The sequence below is a fragment of the Rhipicephalus microplus genome, chromosome 8 (assembly GCF_043290135.1).
Source record: "Rhipicephalus microplus isolate Deutch F79 chromosome 8, USDA_Rmic, whole genome shotgun sequence".
NCBI classification, from domain to species: domain Eukaryota; kingdom Metazoa; phylum Arthropoda; class Arachnida; order Ixodida; family Ixodidae; genus Rhipicephalus; species Rhipicephalus microplus.
The window spans coordinates 122,306,151-122,324,743 of record NC_134707.1 but is presented as its reverse complement, the minus strand read 5'-3'; the positions used below and the strand labels follow the sequence as shown (position 1 = coordinate 122,324,743).

At 47.4% G+C, this 18,593-nt stretch overlaps 1 protein-coding gene across 1 annotated transcript in view; it reads right to left on the bottom strand.

Annotated features, from left to right (window-relative positions):
* Nucleotides 1-18,593, bottom strand: part of LOC119164572 (growth arrest-specific protein 2) — a 230,169-nt gene that overhangs the window by 142,711 nt on the left and 68,865 nt on the right. The window contains exons 2-3 of the mRNA XM_075872538.1: nucleotides 9,893-10,306; nucleotides 7,957-8,101 (exon numbers count right to left, since the gene is read on the bottom strand). Coding sequence (XP_075728653.1) covers nucleotides 7,957-8,101; nucleotides 9,893-10,099 — 352 coding nt within the window. The 5' untranslated portion in view covers nucleotides 10,100-10,306. The remainder of the gene's footprint in view (nucleotides 1-7,956; nucleotides 8,102-9,892; nucleotides 10,307-18,593) is intronic.

The window sequence follows — 18,593 nt, the reverse complement described above, 5'->3', positions numbered from 1 at the left end:
AGTCACCAGCCCCCTGGAGGCAACGACCGGGAAAGACTCTTCCTCTCGGGATGCCCAAACGCCGCGCCCGAAACCCGCAGCGCCCCGGAAGGAGTGCGGTGCAGCGACACAAGAAGGTGCCGAACAAATCCGCGCGAAAAGCTTCGACACGGTAGAGTTGTCAGTTCTTAACGCATAAGCGCTCGTGATGAGATCCCGTTCGGCTATCGAAAAATATACATTAAAACATGAAGAAATTATGAACAAGCGCGAAGTTTAATACTTTTTCTTGTTCTGTCAACAGCCATTAACTACAAAAATATAAAGCTAAGGCTACAAGTGAAAGTTGGGCGCACAAATCCCTTGCTCAAAATAAAAGGTTACTCTTTCTCTCTCTCTACTTTGAACATAATTTAAATAGCAGAGGGAAAAGACCAACACGGACTCAAGATGTGAAAGCGCTGTGGTGTGTATCGTCAGCTAGCTCAGAGCCTACCGGCTTTTTGTTTATTTTCGCTGTTTTTTTTTCTTCATTATGTTCAACTCAGTCAGTGAAACTGCAAATTGATATCTGTACTTGTTTGCATATTAGAAGTTTTATGTTCTTATCTATCCCAGCACCTTCATGAACTCACAATGCGATTTCGACGTCACTGCGTTCATTTACATAAGCACGAGCGCTTGTGCGTACTCTGCAACGTCGCCGGCCGCGAATACGTAAGAAATTGTCAAGTGGAGTGCTTCTATTGCAATCAAATCAATTAGGTTCTGCAGCACAGCAAGCGAATGCTACAGCAAGCGAATGGCATGAAATCCGCTTCCGCGAGGCCTCTGCAGCCCGCTTACTTCACACAACATGCTTATACGCGATTCTGCCAAGTTTGCGCTGGATTTGTCTATAGCATATTGTACACGATTCTCTCTGGCTGCGGAGTGAAAAGTCCGTAAAGCTAAATATATCTCGCATGGAATAATCTGGCTGCCAGAAACGAAAGTCTTCAACCTTAAACGCACACTAACAAGCTCCCATTTCATTTTTCTTAGCTCACCCAAGCGTATACCCTGTCTTTGCCTCGTTTTTGTCTCTCCCACTCAGCTCTACCCAACTTTGCCTGTAGGCACCGCAGGTTTATCTCTCCTTCTCAAGCATAGGTCGGACTATATTGCGTAGCTCACTCAGGCTCATCAAAATTCTCCCAAACTGGATCCACTCGGACCCACACTCATCAAAATTTTCTTCAGCCGGACTCACTCGGACTCGAACTCACCAAACTCCCTGCAATCCTTGCTTAGACGACCGAGTTCTCTATCACTGTAGGTGTTTGCTGAACAAATCTTGTTCGTCTGTGTCAGCTCTCCTGGAGCTACTGCAAATCTACCATTGGCTTGGTGCATGCTAAACTGCCACTCTGCAGTGATTAACTACAGTGACTAACGCGCGTGAACTTAGCAACGTCGCATCAGATGCACACTTGCCCTGTAAGGTTATACATTAACATAACAAGAAATATCAATATCATCTGGCCTCCAGCTCGACAGCAGTGCTATGCAAAGTAACCAGCCGGAAAGACTTGTGCGAGAAGCCGCTGCTGCATGTTACTACCGAGGCACGACGCTTCCCTCGTCTTCTCATTCTACAGCACCCTCTCTCACGCACTCACTCTCTCTCCCCTGCCCCTGCTTCCCTTTTTCGGCGTCTGCGCAGACTCGTCGCGTCCGGAAACTTTACGCGCGCGCGATCTTTCGCGGGGCGACGCCAACGACCCTGTCGTCGTAACACAAATTACTGCACGGCCCGTCATCCTCCTGCTTCCCCTTCACGCGTACAAATCGTTTTTTTTTTTTTTTTGTGAGACGACACCGGCGACATAATTCCCGCGCAAGTTCAAATGGCACCTCCCTTCATTCCTGTTCATCAATAAGATACGAGCTGGGCGTGGTGTAGGCGCCGCGCGACCACGCTCCGAACGCTACGCTATAGCTCGTTCTTCGACCATTGTCTAGTTTTGTTTCTTTTTTTTTAACACTAGTTTCTGGTAACATTAGCGAGGAGAGATAGACGCTGGAAATAAGAGGAGCGAGAACAAAGGGATAATCCTTTGTTCTTTACGACTGGAGCTCAATCAAAGGACAGTTCAATTCAAAAAAGAATGAAATAACCAACCTGGAGATTCTGGAGTCGCATACGCATGAGAAAAGGGGAGTTCCCAGGGGGAAGGGGAGATACCCCGACATGCGTATATAGTTCGAATTGCTGGTTTCTGCTGATTTAACGTTTGTTCGCTCGCTCGTACCATGCGTGCGTGTATGCGCGTGCGTTTGCGTGTGTGCGTACGTGTGTGCCTGTGGGCATGTGTGTGCTCTCGGTTTGAGGAGCACTGTATTTGCATATTCTTGCTTATTTATAAGTGTACTCTTTATTGATCAGTTCAATCGAGATTACGGCCCAGCGACAGGCCCAAATGCATGATCACTGAAGTGAGAAGTAACTTTTGAACTTTCAATGGCAAACGAAACATATTATTACGAAGCTAGCCATAGTAAAGGGTTCCGAAAATTGCAACCGCCTTGGATTCTTTGTCGTGCACATAAATCCAAGTACGCGACGCTCGAACATATTCACCTGCATCGAAAATGCGACCGCCACAGACGGGATTTCGTCTCGCAACCTTCAGGCCCGCAAATTTGCCGTGCTCGTTGTTCAACAAGCTAAAGCGATAAAAATATATTATAATCAAGCCTGTTAGTTAAAGACCGTGAAGGGTCACATAGTGCTAGTGCCATTTTTTTTTTAAATTTTATATGAGGTGAAAGAAATTGTTAGCGCAGATATAAGCTACCGGCTACACAGTTCTTGGCTGTTGAACGGGTCGCGCATAAAACACAACAAAATAAAGACACAAATAGTGAGGTATAAAAAAATGTGCGTATCAAACAGCACGACCCATCATAACAAAACAATCATATTTTCACCTCGCGTAGCAAAAAACATTTCCTTTAGGAATGAATGGAATCATCTGATTTGTGCAATTAACTGTTTGTAGCTTTCAACAGTTCAGTGTTAGTTTTATATGAGCATTTGCCTTTCTACAACTTACGCAACTGATAAAAAAGTAGTTGCATTTGTCATGTACAGTTCTTTGATTTTGCTTCATTCTAGTTTTATCTCCTGTTATTGATAATTTTATGTCTAATTTCATTGGTAGTATTACCATCACGTTACGTAATAATTGCATTGTTACTCTTAATTAAGCTCATTAGAATTTGCTCACAAATTCGCACCTTATTTGCTGTACTTTTTTTTACCCCATTCACGCCGCCATAGGAGGTTTCCCCCGTCAGTGTCTGTGAAACTTTGGGACCTCTCCCTGCATGTACTTTTCCAACCATGTCACCGACTGTGAAACATGCGATAAACTTGACTCTTGGTTGGAAACTTGGCCTGAAAAAAAAAAAAAAACGCCTTCTAACTTAATGCGAATGCTATCCGTCTGAGAACATAATGATCCAAATTGTTGGTCCACTGACATGGTGATGCGCGGCGTGTCAGAGGCGCTCGCGGAACACTGCCCGCTGACAAGACATAGCAGCGCTGCACGAGAGTGTACAATATGTGTAGCGGCAACCGCGGCTGCACGGTGATGAGCTTGCTTGAGCGCGACCCAGCGACCGAAAATAGAAGCCCAACGACGGCGGCTGCGGTGAGGAGGAAAAAAAAAAAAGACGCCTTCATGGTAAAGGGAGCCGCCGACATACGAACTTACAGGAAGGCGGACGCGATAAAACGTCCGCGCCCGTCCTCGGCATTTTCGCACGCGCACGCGAGAGCGATCAGAGCGAGCTCTTACGTCGTGGCATTGCCGCTGTCAGGCAAACACCGGCGTGTCCTGTCGACTGCGCCACGGTCCATCAATACAAAAGAGACGATACACGGCGAAAATCGCTTAGGCACTCTTCAGACATCGGATATATATATAATGCAAAAAAAAAAAAGAATCCGCTGGCTTTCTTCCCCTAAGCGCTGACTGACGCCATAAAAGACTCTTTAGGAGACGCATGCCATCTTTGGGGATCATTATGGTCTCTCCGGGAAGTGGTGGCACCCAAAAAGAAATTAATGTGTCTTTTTAAAGGCAGTCATGTGTACGTCGCAAATGAAGAGCCACGGGAAAGAGTAAGAAATGCGCTCTCTGTTTGCTTTCTGAGATATAGCTCCCGCATACATTTGAGCACGCCCATTGGCTAGTGAAATCTCAGTTACGACAGAAAAAAAAAAGAAAAAGCATGAGCCTTCATGTATCTAAGGAAAGCACGGAAACAAGACGCACCAATTTATCTGTTTTATCATCGTCCTTCGCGTCCCGAAGCGAATTCTTGGTCTTTTCAACTATCTCACAGTTAGTTTCTTTGACGATCCCTCTACGGAAATTCAGCGCGTACCCTTTTCTTTGACTTGCTTGTAGAAAAAATTAATGCACGCTAATTTCTTCCGTATATCATGTGTCATGAAAACAAAAACAACATGTCCCAGCTCATCCACGAGTCCGTGAATATGCCTAAAAATGTCAACACGAAGCCAGGATTTTACGAGGCCGCAGTTAGTAATGAAAGACCCCTGGTCAACTATGGCCCCCCGAGATCTCTTAACATGTACCTAAATGTAAACACATTTAAGAGCATACAAGTTCGCACTTCACCCACATCGAAAGGCGCCAAGCTGAGTTAAAAATGACAGCCATCCAACTGCGGCAAGTAAGCATGTGTACTAAAGAAAAAAAATGCAGTCTCCACTCATTGCTTGTACAGCTTACTCATACCGTCGTCCTGTCTCCAAGGGAAATGCTGGGCAATCTTATTCTCGTCCTCGACAGCTCGAATTCATGTGATAATTAACAGCATCGTCATCATCATCATCATGACGGCGCCAACTGCGGGGCAGAAGCCTCTTCCATGCCCTGCCCATCAACCCGGCCATTTGTTTTCTGCTGCCCCGTTATACCCGCAAAGTCCTTAATCTCCTCTGCCCACCTAACTTTCTATCTCCGCCTCTTCACGTATAACGCTACAGACTCAACACACGCGTGAGAATCATGCCCTCCAAACTTAGAAAATCGGAACGACGCCCTTCCCACGGCGGTGTTTACATTTCCCTCGTGCGTGCGCATCCGACGACGAGAAGGCGCGTGGGAGCCGAGCGCATCTTCAAGGGACCGAGGAGAGGAGTTCCTCGAACACCCACCGGCGAAAGCCGAGCACCGACGCCAACGTAGTACGTAACGTACGTGCCTCCTTCCTCCGCAAGTAAGCGCTGCCGCGCTTACGCGACTCCTCGTGCGTCGGAATGTGTCGCCGACTTATCTGTGCAATAAAGACAACGTCCTAGACGGTAGACTGCAGGTACGCGACGGAGAAGTGACACGTACCGTGCCAGTTTCCAAACGACGAACGCGGCTTCGCAATCAACGGCCTGAGAACCGGGCCACAGCCGCGGCAGTAGCAGCGTGTCGCCCTACACGTTTCCAAGTTGCGCAGCTTGTGTACCCTATCGCTAATGACGCCAGAAAAAAAAAGCAAGAACAGCTAGGGCAATAAGGTTCGAAACGGGATGCTCCAAGCGTGAGTGTGAAACGTCTTCGCAAACGTTAGCTCGGGACGTTACGGTGATGTCACCAGCGTTACGGTGACAACATGGTTCCAAGTGCATCGTTACTTGAAAGACCTGGCGCATAGTTTAAAAAAAGAGATGACCGTTCTTTCTGTTCTTTCGGTCTCGTCTTCGTTATCCTCGTCTTTAACCTTGCGCCAAGTTTTCTAAGTAAAGATGTTTCAATGCCTTCAGTTTTGTGTGATCGCTCTATGTGTCCAACGCATTCAACATGCAATTTGAATGTCTTCATTGCAATGCTGGTGACATAACATGGACCACGGTAGCCTGGACAAGAGACATGCTTCACAGTACCATCCGCTTCGTTACAGAGTACAGGCTTTCTCCCTACTACGAATCTGTGTGCAATACAGAGGCAGCCTGACCGAACCAGGGCAGCAGCATACGCTGCAGCCTCGCTCTTCTGCATCCCAATAGCCAAGAGAGGCCGCGCACATCGAAGTTACTCGTACACTAGCACTGATACTTGGGCCAGTTGGCGTGGGCCCATGGCTATGAACGGTGCAAGAACACGAGGCACCGAACGATGAAAACACAAGCACGGGCACCTGACTCTCAACTAATTTTCATTCACGTCGACTGGCACATATTGAAATACCACGGTTCAGCGCACGCTTTATTCAAGCAAACGCAAGATGGCGCCGATGACGAAGAGGCACGACCACAACGTTGATGATGGTTATTGACAGATGAGGAAGATGAAGCCCAATGGATTCTTACAACATATACAGACACGTGGACACACACACACACACACAAAACAGGTAATACAAAACACAGTGTTTTATCATACTTTATCAAAGCTACATTCATCGCCCAGCAACAAAAGGCAGTGTCGCATTTGAGAAGGCAAATATGATAAAACTTTGCGTGCTGTATTACCGGATTTCTTTTTTTTTTTCGTGACTACGTGTCTGCATATATGTGTGATTCGACGTAAATTATTTACGTAAATTGTTTATTAAAGGCAATCGCGTGTCCAGCGCCAATTCTTGTGTTTTTTTTTTTCGTTTGGTGTCTCGTGTTCTGGAGCCGTTATTTACGATGTACTCGTACAGTGGCGGTTTGCGCAATGAACAAAAATAGCGTCGATGATGAGAAGCACCACATAGCACATCACCATATTATCGCAGCTGACAGCCCACATGGTGTAAAACGTAAAACACAAGGCACGAAAAAAAAAAACAAAAACGTCACGCAGTGGGAGTGCCAGGTCAAGCTGGGTCATCCAGGATGCAAAATGTGGGCTGGCTCAATCGCACTCCGCTTTTGAGAAAGCGAAGTGAACGCGGTGGGGCTACCACATGCCTGAGCTGGACTGTATCGCGCGTCAAGTTCAAGCAAGAAAAAAAAATCTCGGGCGGCATGAATGTGCGAACGACTGCCCAGCACGGTCCATGCAAGACCTCGAACAACAAAGCGGGCGTCGTATCGATACGAAGCTAGACTACTCGATAGAAAGATGGCGATTATGGACAAGTACTAAACTCACTAATATCTGCTATAGCGACACCTCTCAAGTTGAGCCCCATTTCATCGTTTCAACGGAGCATGCGTACACATGACCAGCACGTTGTCCTTGAAGCAGATCTTTGATGGTGCTGCTGGGGATCTGCTACACACCAATGAAGATAGCTACATCACGAACACTGAGGAGCACGAGTTCGTGTCTTGAAGATTACGAGTTTTTCGGTGAAAGTCACCCTTTGTTGCAGAGGCTGCCCTGATTTATTTATTTATGGATTGATTGAAACAACCTGATTGTGAAACGATGCTGAAATGAAAGTCACTGGTATCGCTATAGGTCCTATAGTGCGCACCCATTGCAACTTGCCCTTAAAGACACAGTCAAGATGCTGATTTAGGAGTCCTTGGTTTCAAGAAACGGGCACGTGGATGTCGGAAAAAGAAAAAAAAAAGATTATGTAATGGCCGTGTTGCCATTCCGAACTTCAGCTGAAAACTGCGCTAAACGGGAAAGCAAAAATTAAGATTGATGCAGCACCAAACTCTCGTAGTCTTCGTTGACCGGTTGGTGCTATTTCGACAAATCAGGCTTAGCGAGCAACTAATTATCACCAAATTTACCCAGGTAATGATGCTCGTCTAAGGCTTTGAACAAGTCAGCCCGAGCAGGGTCAGGTATGCCTAGGCCTTGTCTTCGGCGGAGCATCAACTCAACAATAATCGGGACTCCATGGTACCTATAGACCACCCCAAGTGCTTTAGGATGAATGCGCGCTGGGCTGACTGAATAAAAACTCACAAGCGTCAGTCACATTGAACGCGAGCAGTGGTGTGTGCAAGCTCACCGAGCGACTTGTTGAGCCAGTCGGCCAGGTCTTCCTTGAGCGGAATAAGGTGCTCCTCCTGGCGTTTCGTGACACGAAGGTAAAACTCGTCCACGTCACGGGCACGGTGCGCCGCCGTCGCACTGTTGCAGCGGGGTTTCACAACCTGCGATTTAATTACATCCCCATGAGATGATTGATGGAGCGTAAACGACGGCGAATGAATGAATGACAACTTTCGGGTTTCCAAGTCCTCAAACCACGATATCATTATAAAAGACGGCGCAGAGGGCCTGACACTGCGCAGGACGCCGGCTGGGAGCGTTTGAACTCTATCAAAATACAGCCACCGTAGCAGAAAAATGAGTAATTCATTAATACCTTCACCCGTCCGTCCCCTCCGTTTCAGGCCAACCACTTATATAGTAGGGTCATACGTGCAACCGAGTAGAAAGAATTGCAAGGTCAGAGAACAGCACGTGCTCAGTGACGCGCGACCGAGCTAAAACTCTCTAAGGTAAACAGGAAGCAATACATTAGGATGCGATCGCAGAAAAGAGCCACTTTAACCAACAGCAGCAATGCTGAACCGTTCCGGCTACCTGCCTTCCGGGTCTATACGGCCCCAACAAATTGGATCCACCACCCGATCGGCGCTACGCTATATAGCGTGCATGCCGCAAGTCTTCACACACGGGCCCCGTCTGCAAGAAATGCTTCATTAGTCCTACGCTTATTCATTTTTTTGTGGATCTGCGATGTGCGGATTACCGGCAAGCTGTTAGAGTGAAGTCCTTTTCGAACATACAACATATGGTAACTTTTCATGAAGAATCGTTTATAACTTGCCTAATATTTATCAAATTTTGATAAAAAAAAAATCCGTGCCTCCTAATGAGAGAACTTATTGCATACCGCATTTATGTTAATGAATACAGCAGAGACATAACCTCAACATAAGTTGTCGGTCCAATTGTCATTCAGAACAGACTTTCCGGGAGACTGGTCGGGGCGTCGCGGTATATATGGTAACGTGTAGTCCTGACTTTGAGCGACTTATTCCAAACGGGATGGGCTCAGGGGAAGCTTCTCACGCGATACCAAAGAGGTATCGATGAATTTGAGGAGCGAATTTCGTTAACTTTTGCTAAAATAAAGGAGTACTTGCAGAAGCCAGTAGCGGTGGTGCTTGTATATATAGAAGTAATTTTAGCGATTCAATGCAACTCACTTGGCAGTTACGAACAAAAGCCCTTTTATTTCATAAGAGTTAATGATGTCATAAATGTTATAAAAACATCAGGCAGTCTTATACTTAGCAGACACCGACAATATGACGAAGCTGGTGGCCTACAAAGAAGCCTTCTATTCGCCAATTACTTTAGTTGATAGAATGAGGTGGGATTTGAATGAAGCGGGGTTGAATGAAAAAGAATGAAGTTTACTAATGAAGCGACATGAAGTAGGTTGAATGAAGCGAGAATAAAGTGGCATAATGTGGATGATTGACGTGGGAGAAGTAGCGAGAGTAGTCGTGGGCGTACTGCTGAGTTTTGAGTGTAGTGGGAGCAGTAGCGCATATACGTAGTGACACTTGACCAATATCTGTGGCCCATACCAGCTCATATGAAAGACCCGACTAACAGCTCCTTCCCGGTTAAAATCTCACTGTATGGAATCATTATCCGCTCAACCTGTAGACGAAAGATATTTTGAAAATCGCTTCGTGATGACCTTTACGTGGAGTTGCATGAACGTCCCCACATGTTATCCCTTCAACTGTTGCGTGACGTAAGTTGTTTAAAAGAACTGTAGACATCAATTCATGAGCACAGCAGTTCAGAAAGAGGTGGATGCATAAACGAAATGTATGGGTACACCAGAATCATCCGCATACTCGGGAGTTGCATACATCTATCTGAGTCGGAGCACCCAATGCAGTCGCAAACGCACTCACCGCATCCGCAGCGTGCCTATCCTCCCTGGCGAGGTCGAGGCAAAAGTCGCCACTGACCCTCCGCCAAGGTGGGTAGCCACCGCCGCCAGAGACACCGTGGCCGGTCCTGACACTGCCGGCGCTGCGAACGCCGTTCCTGGCCGCGGAGGCAGCGCCGCCGCCATTGGAGGCGAACGCCGTCCGCACTATCGGTCCTCCACTGGACATCGGTGTGATTCCTGCCCGGCCGGCAATTGGCGGATGTGGTGGTGATGACTTCGGAAGACAAGCCACGCCTCTCCTCTCACGTGGTTTCCAGCCGACACACGCGCACTGATGGCCTCCGCCTATTGGTCTGGTCTTCAGTCATGGCTTGGCTTGGTCTGGCTACGGGCGCTGATCAGGTATGAGTACGGCCTCTGGTCGTAGTTCCGGCTGCGAAGAATAGGAGAGAATGACCTTAATCAAGCAGCTTTTACTGGAAAGAGCTCGTCATAAAGCGCACAGAACCATGTCTATTTCACATCATAGATGGTTTACAAGGTTTAGATGCACATAAATCATAGGTAATGTGAGTGGTAGTGAACTCCCCCATGTTTTTCTTTTTAATTTTGCTTGCGCATATATACACGCACACGTACAAACGCACGCACGAACATGCATGGAGTATAGTTGAGCCACCTCGAAAGGCAATTTTGGCTACGCATCCGGTGTGGCAAAAGATTATTGTTTATTGTTTTTCTTCAATATCCATTTCGTCACAGATTGCAAAGTGTCAGCGTTCTTTAGGCTCACTCAATACTCCACTGCGGAGCGATACAGGGGCAGGGTGGAACAATTAAAGGGGCAACTTAACCTGAGCATAGACAGCCCACATGAACTTCTTGGACCAGGTGGCCTATATACTCGTTATAAGCGTGTTATTCCGAGAGAAATGCTTGAAAGATGAAGAAAGGTCAGAGAAGAGACAGAGGAGCGCCAGCTACCTTTTGTTTATTGACGGTCAACGCTCGACAACGAAGGAAACTTCCGAGCATACGCAGAGGCACAAGCTTGACGTCATATGTGTTATTACGAATCGGTTCACAGCCGGTAGCATGCCAATAGTATAAGGCAAAAGTGACGGTAGGCCGCCGCGGAAGACGTTACATTCTGCCCATATAAGTGTCTCGTTTGGCGCGAGTAAATCAACCCCGACCGTGGCAGCTGGAGGCGAAATGTTTGAGGCCCTTGTGCTTAGATTCAGGTGCACGTCGAAAAATCCTACGTGGTCGAAATTTCCGGAGCCTTCCGCTACAACTTCATATGTTGGTTTTAGGATGTTAAACACTCAGAATTATTAGTATCTCGCAAGTAAATATCGGCTAAAACAGACACCAAACGAAGATGTTATACTGTTACAAGACATTACTGTTATTAGAAGGCAAGGGTCCGCCTGCGTCACGGACAAACTAGTTGTGCTACGTGGATCTGAATAGGGCTTTTTCAAAGGGCAGCTTACGCGACTGCATGTCTGACGTCACGTCACGCCTACGCGCTACTTAGCTTCGTTTTGCGCACTCGACAGCTGAAACAAAACTGTGGAGGCTTGTGAGGAGGGTTCGGCTTAAACTGAGGACGACGCAGCGAGCGATGGAAAGGGAAATTATAGGTGTACCCTTAAATGACTGGAAAAGAACAGAGCGGATCAGGGAAATAACGGGTGTTAAAGACATCATAGCAGATATCAATTGATTGATTTGTGGGGTTTAACGTCCCAAAACCACCATATGATTATGAGAGACGCCGTAGTGGAGGGCTCCGGAAATTTAGACCACCTGGGGTTCTTTAACGTGACCCAAATCTGAGTACACGGGCCTACAACATTTCCGCCTTCATCGGAAATGCAGCCGCCGCAGCCGGGATTCGAACCCGCACCCTGCGGGTCAGCAACCGAGTACCATAGCCACTAGACCACCGCGGCGGGGCTAGCTGATATCAAGAACAAATGGACTATATATAGGTTTGGCGCCCGTAGCGCGTAGGCAGGATAACCGCTGGTCATTAAGGGTAATCGAATGGATTTCGAGGGAAGGCAAACGCCTGAAGGGGGAGATAGAAAGTTCGGCGGGCAGATGAGATTACGAAGTTTTCAGGTATAACATGGCAGCAGAAAGCACAGAACCAGTTTCATTGGCGGGACATGGGAGATGCTTTGCCCTACAGTGGGCGTATCCGGATTGGCGATAATAACTACATAGTTGCTGGCTGGAGCTTCTCTGTATATTCTTAGTCCCTTCATGTTTCAATCACTGCGCCCACAATGACACGTTCATTGAGGCTACAAGTTAGAGAGCGGAAAGTGGCACATAATAACCACGGAAGTATAAACTTAGCCGTAGAAACTAAACGCCAAACACACAGAAAGCAACACTTTATTGCACCGCTATGAAAAAACAACTTCGGGAACGCTGCAGTTTTGGCCTTTTATAACTGGGGAACGTGATAAAAGGCAAACAAAAAGAGCAAAAATACAATTTTCAATTTTCCGCACTCTCGTCTCTCGTGTAGGAAGGCGCGAAAGACGCCGCCTTACGACAACACGCGAGAAAAAGACGGCAGGCTATAAGCGAGGAAACAATCGGCCGTTGATCAGCGGACCATACGGCCGACGCCACTCACACCGACTGCCTCCGCTCGGCGCCCACTCGTGCCGGTGGAAGCTGGCAGTACAGCCGTGCAAAGGAGTAAATCACACATCCGAGCCACTCCTTGGAAGCGAACAGACGGCTCCGCCGTTACTTTCACGATGCGACCCCGATTTCCTCCGCTTGCCACGAGTTCTACGTGAAAGCAAAGCGAGCTGCGTGGAGGAAAAAAAAAAAAAAAGCTGAGGTCTAACGCCCGAGAGCTGAAAAAATACCAGACTATCACGGGAGCTCTATAAAAAACGCATATACACGTGTTTGGATATTTATTTCTTATCGGAATGCAGAAATAATAACATCTAGGGTTGTACGTACTAAATCTACAGTGCGATTAAAAGGTATGCCGTAGCTGCGGAAAATTTCACCATCTGGTGTTCCTTACCGTGCCACGACATCGCACAGCACAAAGGTAACTAGCTCCTCCATTATAACGCGACTGCCGCGGCCCGGCTCGGAGCCGAAACCTTCTGGTCAGCACCACCCAGGCTAAAGAAAGCAGAGAGAGCGGGAGAAGAAACTTTATCGAAAACGTGCGGTGGTATATTGAGCCGAATCGAGCTACAAGCACGCCGACCTAGGTATAGCGGCCTCCATTGAAAAAGAAAAGAGAAAAAGAAACTGTAACACGGGATCTCGCTGGAGCTGACCTGACCGCATGTGGTCTCCCCTCAATCAGAAGCGGTATTGTATTCTTCAGACGAGAAGAACAGTCGCCTAAACGTCCGCTAAGGCGACACTTCCCGATCAAGAATATTGTGACATTGTTGTGACGGTGAAAGAGAGCAGTTACAGTAAAGACCAATCTTGGCCGAATTTGGGACAGACGTCTGCGGAACCATTTATAGAAAAGGTTCTGTTAACGTTCGTCGTGAGCAGAAGAATGACACCAAAAGCCTACAACACGTACCAGCGCTCACAGTGGTCGGATGCCAAATATTGTGAATTTCTAGGAGTAAAGCGCATCGGATTTTCATACCTGTGAAACCGAAGCTTCCAGCGTTACCCGTGGTGGCCGACTCAGCTTCAGATCATTTTCAAATGCGCAGCACTTCACGGGCCGTCGTGGTCGCCAAGGATGCCGGGTTTGACTACTTTTCGGCTATTAGGCTAATCTTCTAGGCCGGTGGCGACAGAAAAATCGTCGTGGCTTCTTGGCTCTTTCTCTGGCTACTTTTCTGTATTCTGAATTAGATCTACAACATCGACATCTAACGACAGTACCGCCGCTGGTGGTGTTCAAGTATTGTCACGAGGTGTTGACGTGTACACGAAGGAAGCAGTCGGCGTGTTCAAGACTGCTCTTTTTATTATGGCCAACCTGTGGCTCGAAAATGCAAAAGTACAAGGAATACACGCTGTACACTGACCCCCGTATTCACAAACGCTCCTCGACTCGACAGAGTTGAGCAGTGCACCGCCGCTCGGCTGAAAATGACGCTGCGCTACTCAATAATCGCAGAAGATTATCCCTGATATGCCCTGACTTCCCGTTCTTAGAGATGGCGCTCCCATCGGCTTTCTCGAGTGAAGGTGAAGCGTTGAGTGAAGGGACGTTCTAGAATACGGGAGTGAAAGTGTCGTGGACAGTCGTCGCCAATCGAGTATTCTGATCAGCGACACCGACACTTAGGCATGCAGCGTCGAAACCTTATCACTGGTGGCCACGTTATTCACAGAATATGCTCAGCTGCTCGCGTTTGTGCATTCAAGCCTAACAGATATTCCTGACATGACTTATGGAATTTACCGACGCATTCTGGTGCGGCTTGTCCAAGGCAGTATCTACCCGTCCAATGGGCCCGGTTACATAAAAACAGGATGAAAGCTCGTGTGGAAATATGGCGGCCAAACATGGCAACCACACCATACTTCCAACTCTGAAAATTTGGCTTTACACTTGGATGGTGGAGCTAACGAACTTTGATGGAAAGAATAGAACAGCACCCTATAAGAAGGCGTAAGGGCCAGTGGTGGAGGCAATAACCTGCCAATCAAGTAAGCCTCGCGCACATAGAAACAAATTCCTTTTGAATACCGGCCTGGACCTCGGCGAGAACTGCTGCACGGGCCTCGTTTTGCCGATCGACAATTGCTGAACGCGGCTTTCAACCACAATCGGGAGTGAACGGGAATTGAAAGCGCAACATATCCTTAGGCAACTATAGTCATCGACGTCGTAAATAGGGTATCCGGCATTTCAAGTAAGAACTTAAAAACCAGTACACTAGAAGCTAAGGCGGCAGCAATAGCGCTCATTAACAACAATTGTTAGTGACACGTCTTCTCTTGCCGTCTTTGTCCGTTGTGTTCTGCCTTTTTTTTTTTTAGCGCTCTCTTTTAGGTCTCGTAGCAACTCGATCACCAATGCATTTCTCAGGATATCCGACGAACGATTGCATGACTTCTTAGGTCTATAAATACCGTGCCTCTGGATTCATCACGGAAGAAATTAAAGTGAACGTGACTAGATATTTAATGCTGCAATGCCAGCAAGTATGACTGAGTGGACTCATCATGCCGTAGACTCAATTTTATTGTAACAACTTTTAGACATTTAAAAAAAAACAAATAAATTATGCAACACACGCGAAGACCACCTTGTTTTTTTACAGCTGCGCAAACGCTATAGTTCATCTTGCTCATGAAACGATTGCGAATTTATGCTGCAGCCCAGGAACGATAATACTGGCGTGTTCGTGCTGCGCATCGTTACATTTTGATCGAAATTGTTTTGCATACAGCCATTGAAATAAAAATGTGGCAGCGTTTTTCACACAGGTATGGCTACTGCTGGCTACATTTAATGCCCTTGGCTCTATTTCGGCACTTTTGGGCTAGTTTTCCCCATTTTCAGACTACATTTTGTCTTTCACGCCTGCAAACACTGCCTAATATGTAGCCGTGTTTATGCGCACAATCATCCGCAGCTACATTCCGCTCCTGTTGGGTTTTCCTATTGAACTGCGCGCAAGGTTCTCGAAGCTAGCAGTAAACAAAAGAACCAGAATATCACAAGTAACAATCAGATACAAATACCCGTACCACCCGATTAAAGCGATAAGGTACACGGTTCCCAGAGCACAAAGGAACTGCGCACGCGCACTGAATTTCGACTCAACGCGGCAGATCGCACGCACATTTAAAAATGGGGACGAACTCGCGAACTTACGATTTCATCTTTCGGAACTATGTCAGGCGCGCTCGCAGAACCCTATGCAAGCAACCTTGTGCACGCGAACACTACGCGCTCATGAAAAAGGTAGAGAGATGATATCGCAACTACGCGATGGATCATCGTATGGTCGCTTTCTTTGCTTTCTTTTTTTTTTTCAATGAACACACCCAACGGTGGTCCCCGTTCCAGCCGGTCGCTTTTGGGGAAGGAGGGCGGGTTGATTAAATGAAACAAACACTTAGAAAACGAGCGACCGCGAAAGAACATCGCGGAAGAAATGAATATACGCGACCACCAAACAACAACGTAAGAACAAACAAAGCGCCATCAAATCTTCCCCTTGCGGGTTATATATTTGCTTGGTGTTTGGCTTTGGGGGGCCAAGATAGGAAACGCCGATAAGGGGACGGGCCGGGTGCCGCCCCTTTGGTAGTTTATCGGCGCAGCATTGTGCGCGTGGGACGTTTTCGCGAAGATTAAGGCCGTGCAGGCGGGCCTCTGCTCGGCTGGGACACGCCCGAACCAAGATCGCATCTCTCCGAGACGACTTTATCCGAGTGCTTCGAAACGACGGCGCGACTTGTGCACAGCACACGTCAGATGTTCAGAGACCGCTAAAGCTATGGATTTTCCAGAAATGTGTGTCTGTGTTCAGTTGAACTGCACATTAGACTCGTGTGTTGTTGGCGCACGTTTTGAACAGAGCAGAAACCTAAATTAAACGCGCTTCCTGCTAAAGCAACACGAATCGTCCACTGTTTGTTGTTGTCTTGTCTTGTTCCTTTGCACCACCTTTGCAAATGTCCCTCATAGAGTTTCTCTTTCAAACGTCCTATATCTGAATGGCTTGACAGTTCGCATATTCACCTTTCTTCTTGTCTGCTATCATATTTTATTTTTTATGTTCTAGTGCGTACCAGCGTTCAATATCCCCCTTAGCCACGTGAAACTATCGAAATTGCAACTGCCGCCCATTTAGTTTCAAAAACGACTCAACAGAACAACGCATATACGCGGGTTAGGAACCCTTATTCGTTTTACAGCGAAAGCTGTTACGAGATCACAACAAGGGTCGCATGCTACCTAGTTGTCCGCCGCCACCAGTGTTCGTAACAACTATCACGCGAACACGCGAAATGAAAAAAAAAACTAAGTAGAAAACACCAATGACTCCATCAGATTAGAACCCGGGTCCCTGCTGCCAGCCCAGCATTCTACCACTGAGCCACCTGGGCGCTTGAGGCTTCGTTGCAAACTGACCCTAGGCAAGCTTTTTTTCAGGAAAGGAATGACGCTAATGTGAGTGTAAAGAGTTTTAGAGCAGCAAAGAAACCACGAGGAGTAATACAATGTTAATTGGGTAACTAGTGGGTCGTGGAACGCTCCGAGTCATTACGAAAGCCTGCGCCGAAATTTAACGTCGTCAGGCACAGCATCAAGAAAAAAAAAAGCGCTAAGTTCAGTGCGCGTGTGCAGCGGGCCCTACGCCTTTCCAAAGAATGGCGACGAATTATACAAAAAAATGTGACAATTTACAGCGTAGTAGGAACCCTGCAAGTGTTCTGGTAGCAGTTACCCAAAGAATGTTTAAAAGGGGCCCTAGAAAGGCCGCTCTTTCGAGCTTTCGCTGTGACTGGGCTGCGCAAACCGCGCAGGCGTGGCGTTTTTTTTTTCCCACTGAATGAAAAAAAAACTAAGTAGAAAACACCAATGACTGGGCTGCGCAAACCGCGCAGGCGTGGCGTTTTTTTTCCCCACTGAATGAAAAAAAAACTAAGTAGAAAACAGACGTATCAATACATTCTTTAAACTAACCGACCATGCATAAGTCAATGAGCGATAGCGAAAATTTGGCTGCAGTTACGTGATCGGCAAGTTGCACGGCGATGTAATTTATTGGCGATAAAGCAGGGAGAATAGAAAAGAAATTAACAAGAATCCACACGCAAGAAAACACAAGAAAGTGCTTATAAGGTGTCACGGCGGCTCCCTCTCAAGGGATTATTACCAAGACGAGACCGCGGTTTCCTTCTTCGTCTCCGCACCGGAGACAGCTACACCGCCGAGCAAAAACATCGGCACTCCGGGCGTGGCAGTGCATACTGCATAGACTGCGGCGGCCTGGAGACTCCGGACTACCTCTTGCTTCATCACCCAACTGGTGACGCGCACACAGAAGTGATGCTCGCAGCGTACAAAGCTCTCGGCCTACCTCAAAGAACAACTGAGCACCTCTTGTGGTGGTGGTAGTGGTTCGGCGAAGAAAGGAAAAAAGACGCTTATTTCTGCAGCCTTTAAGGGAACACGGCGCAGCGTCTCGTAGAGGAATGGGGGAAGGGAAATATAGACAAAGTAGAAGGTAAGGTTAGAAGCAGTCAGCAGTTGAAAGCTATAGCCTTCAACTGCTGACTGCTCCGAGTTTGGAAGGGTCCGAGTCTGGAGTCTGGAAGGGTCCAAAGGTGAAGGCTTCACCTCTTGTTCCCGAACAGCTGCCGCGCGCATATCAAGCGTGCCCTTTCAGTGCTGCTGGACATTGTTGACGGAAGCGCACTGTGTCAGCGAATTTAGGGAATTCGCGCCATGTGATTTTAGTAGACGATCTGTGCGTCCTCTCCATACCTTTTGGGTGTCTTCGATCGCCCTCTCTTTCCCTTCATTGACTCCACTGTAATCTATTACCATCCACTCCCCTTCCCCTGCGAACAACTGCTGAAGTGTCGCACTTAGTCGGCAGACAGTCGCGGGGTTCACTTTTCTTTTCCAATTCGTAAGAACCACTTCCCCAGCTATGAACGACGTCACGGCTTCGTCACGCAGTGCTCCTTCAAAAACCAAGCGGAATGGCTTACCGCGCCACAGT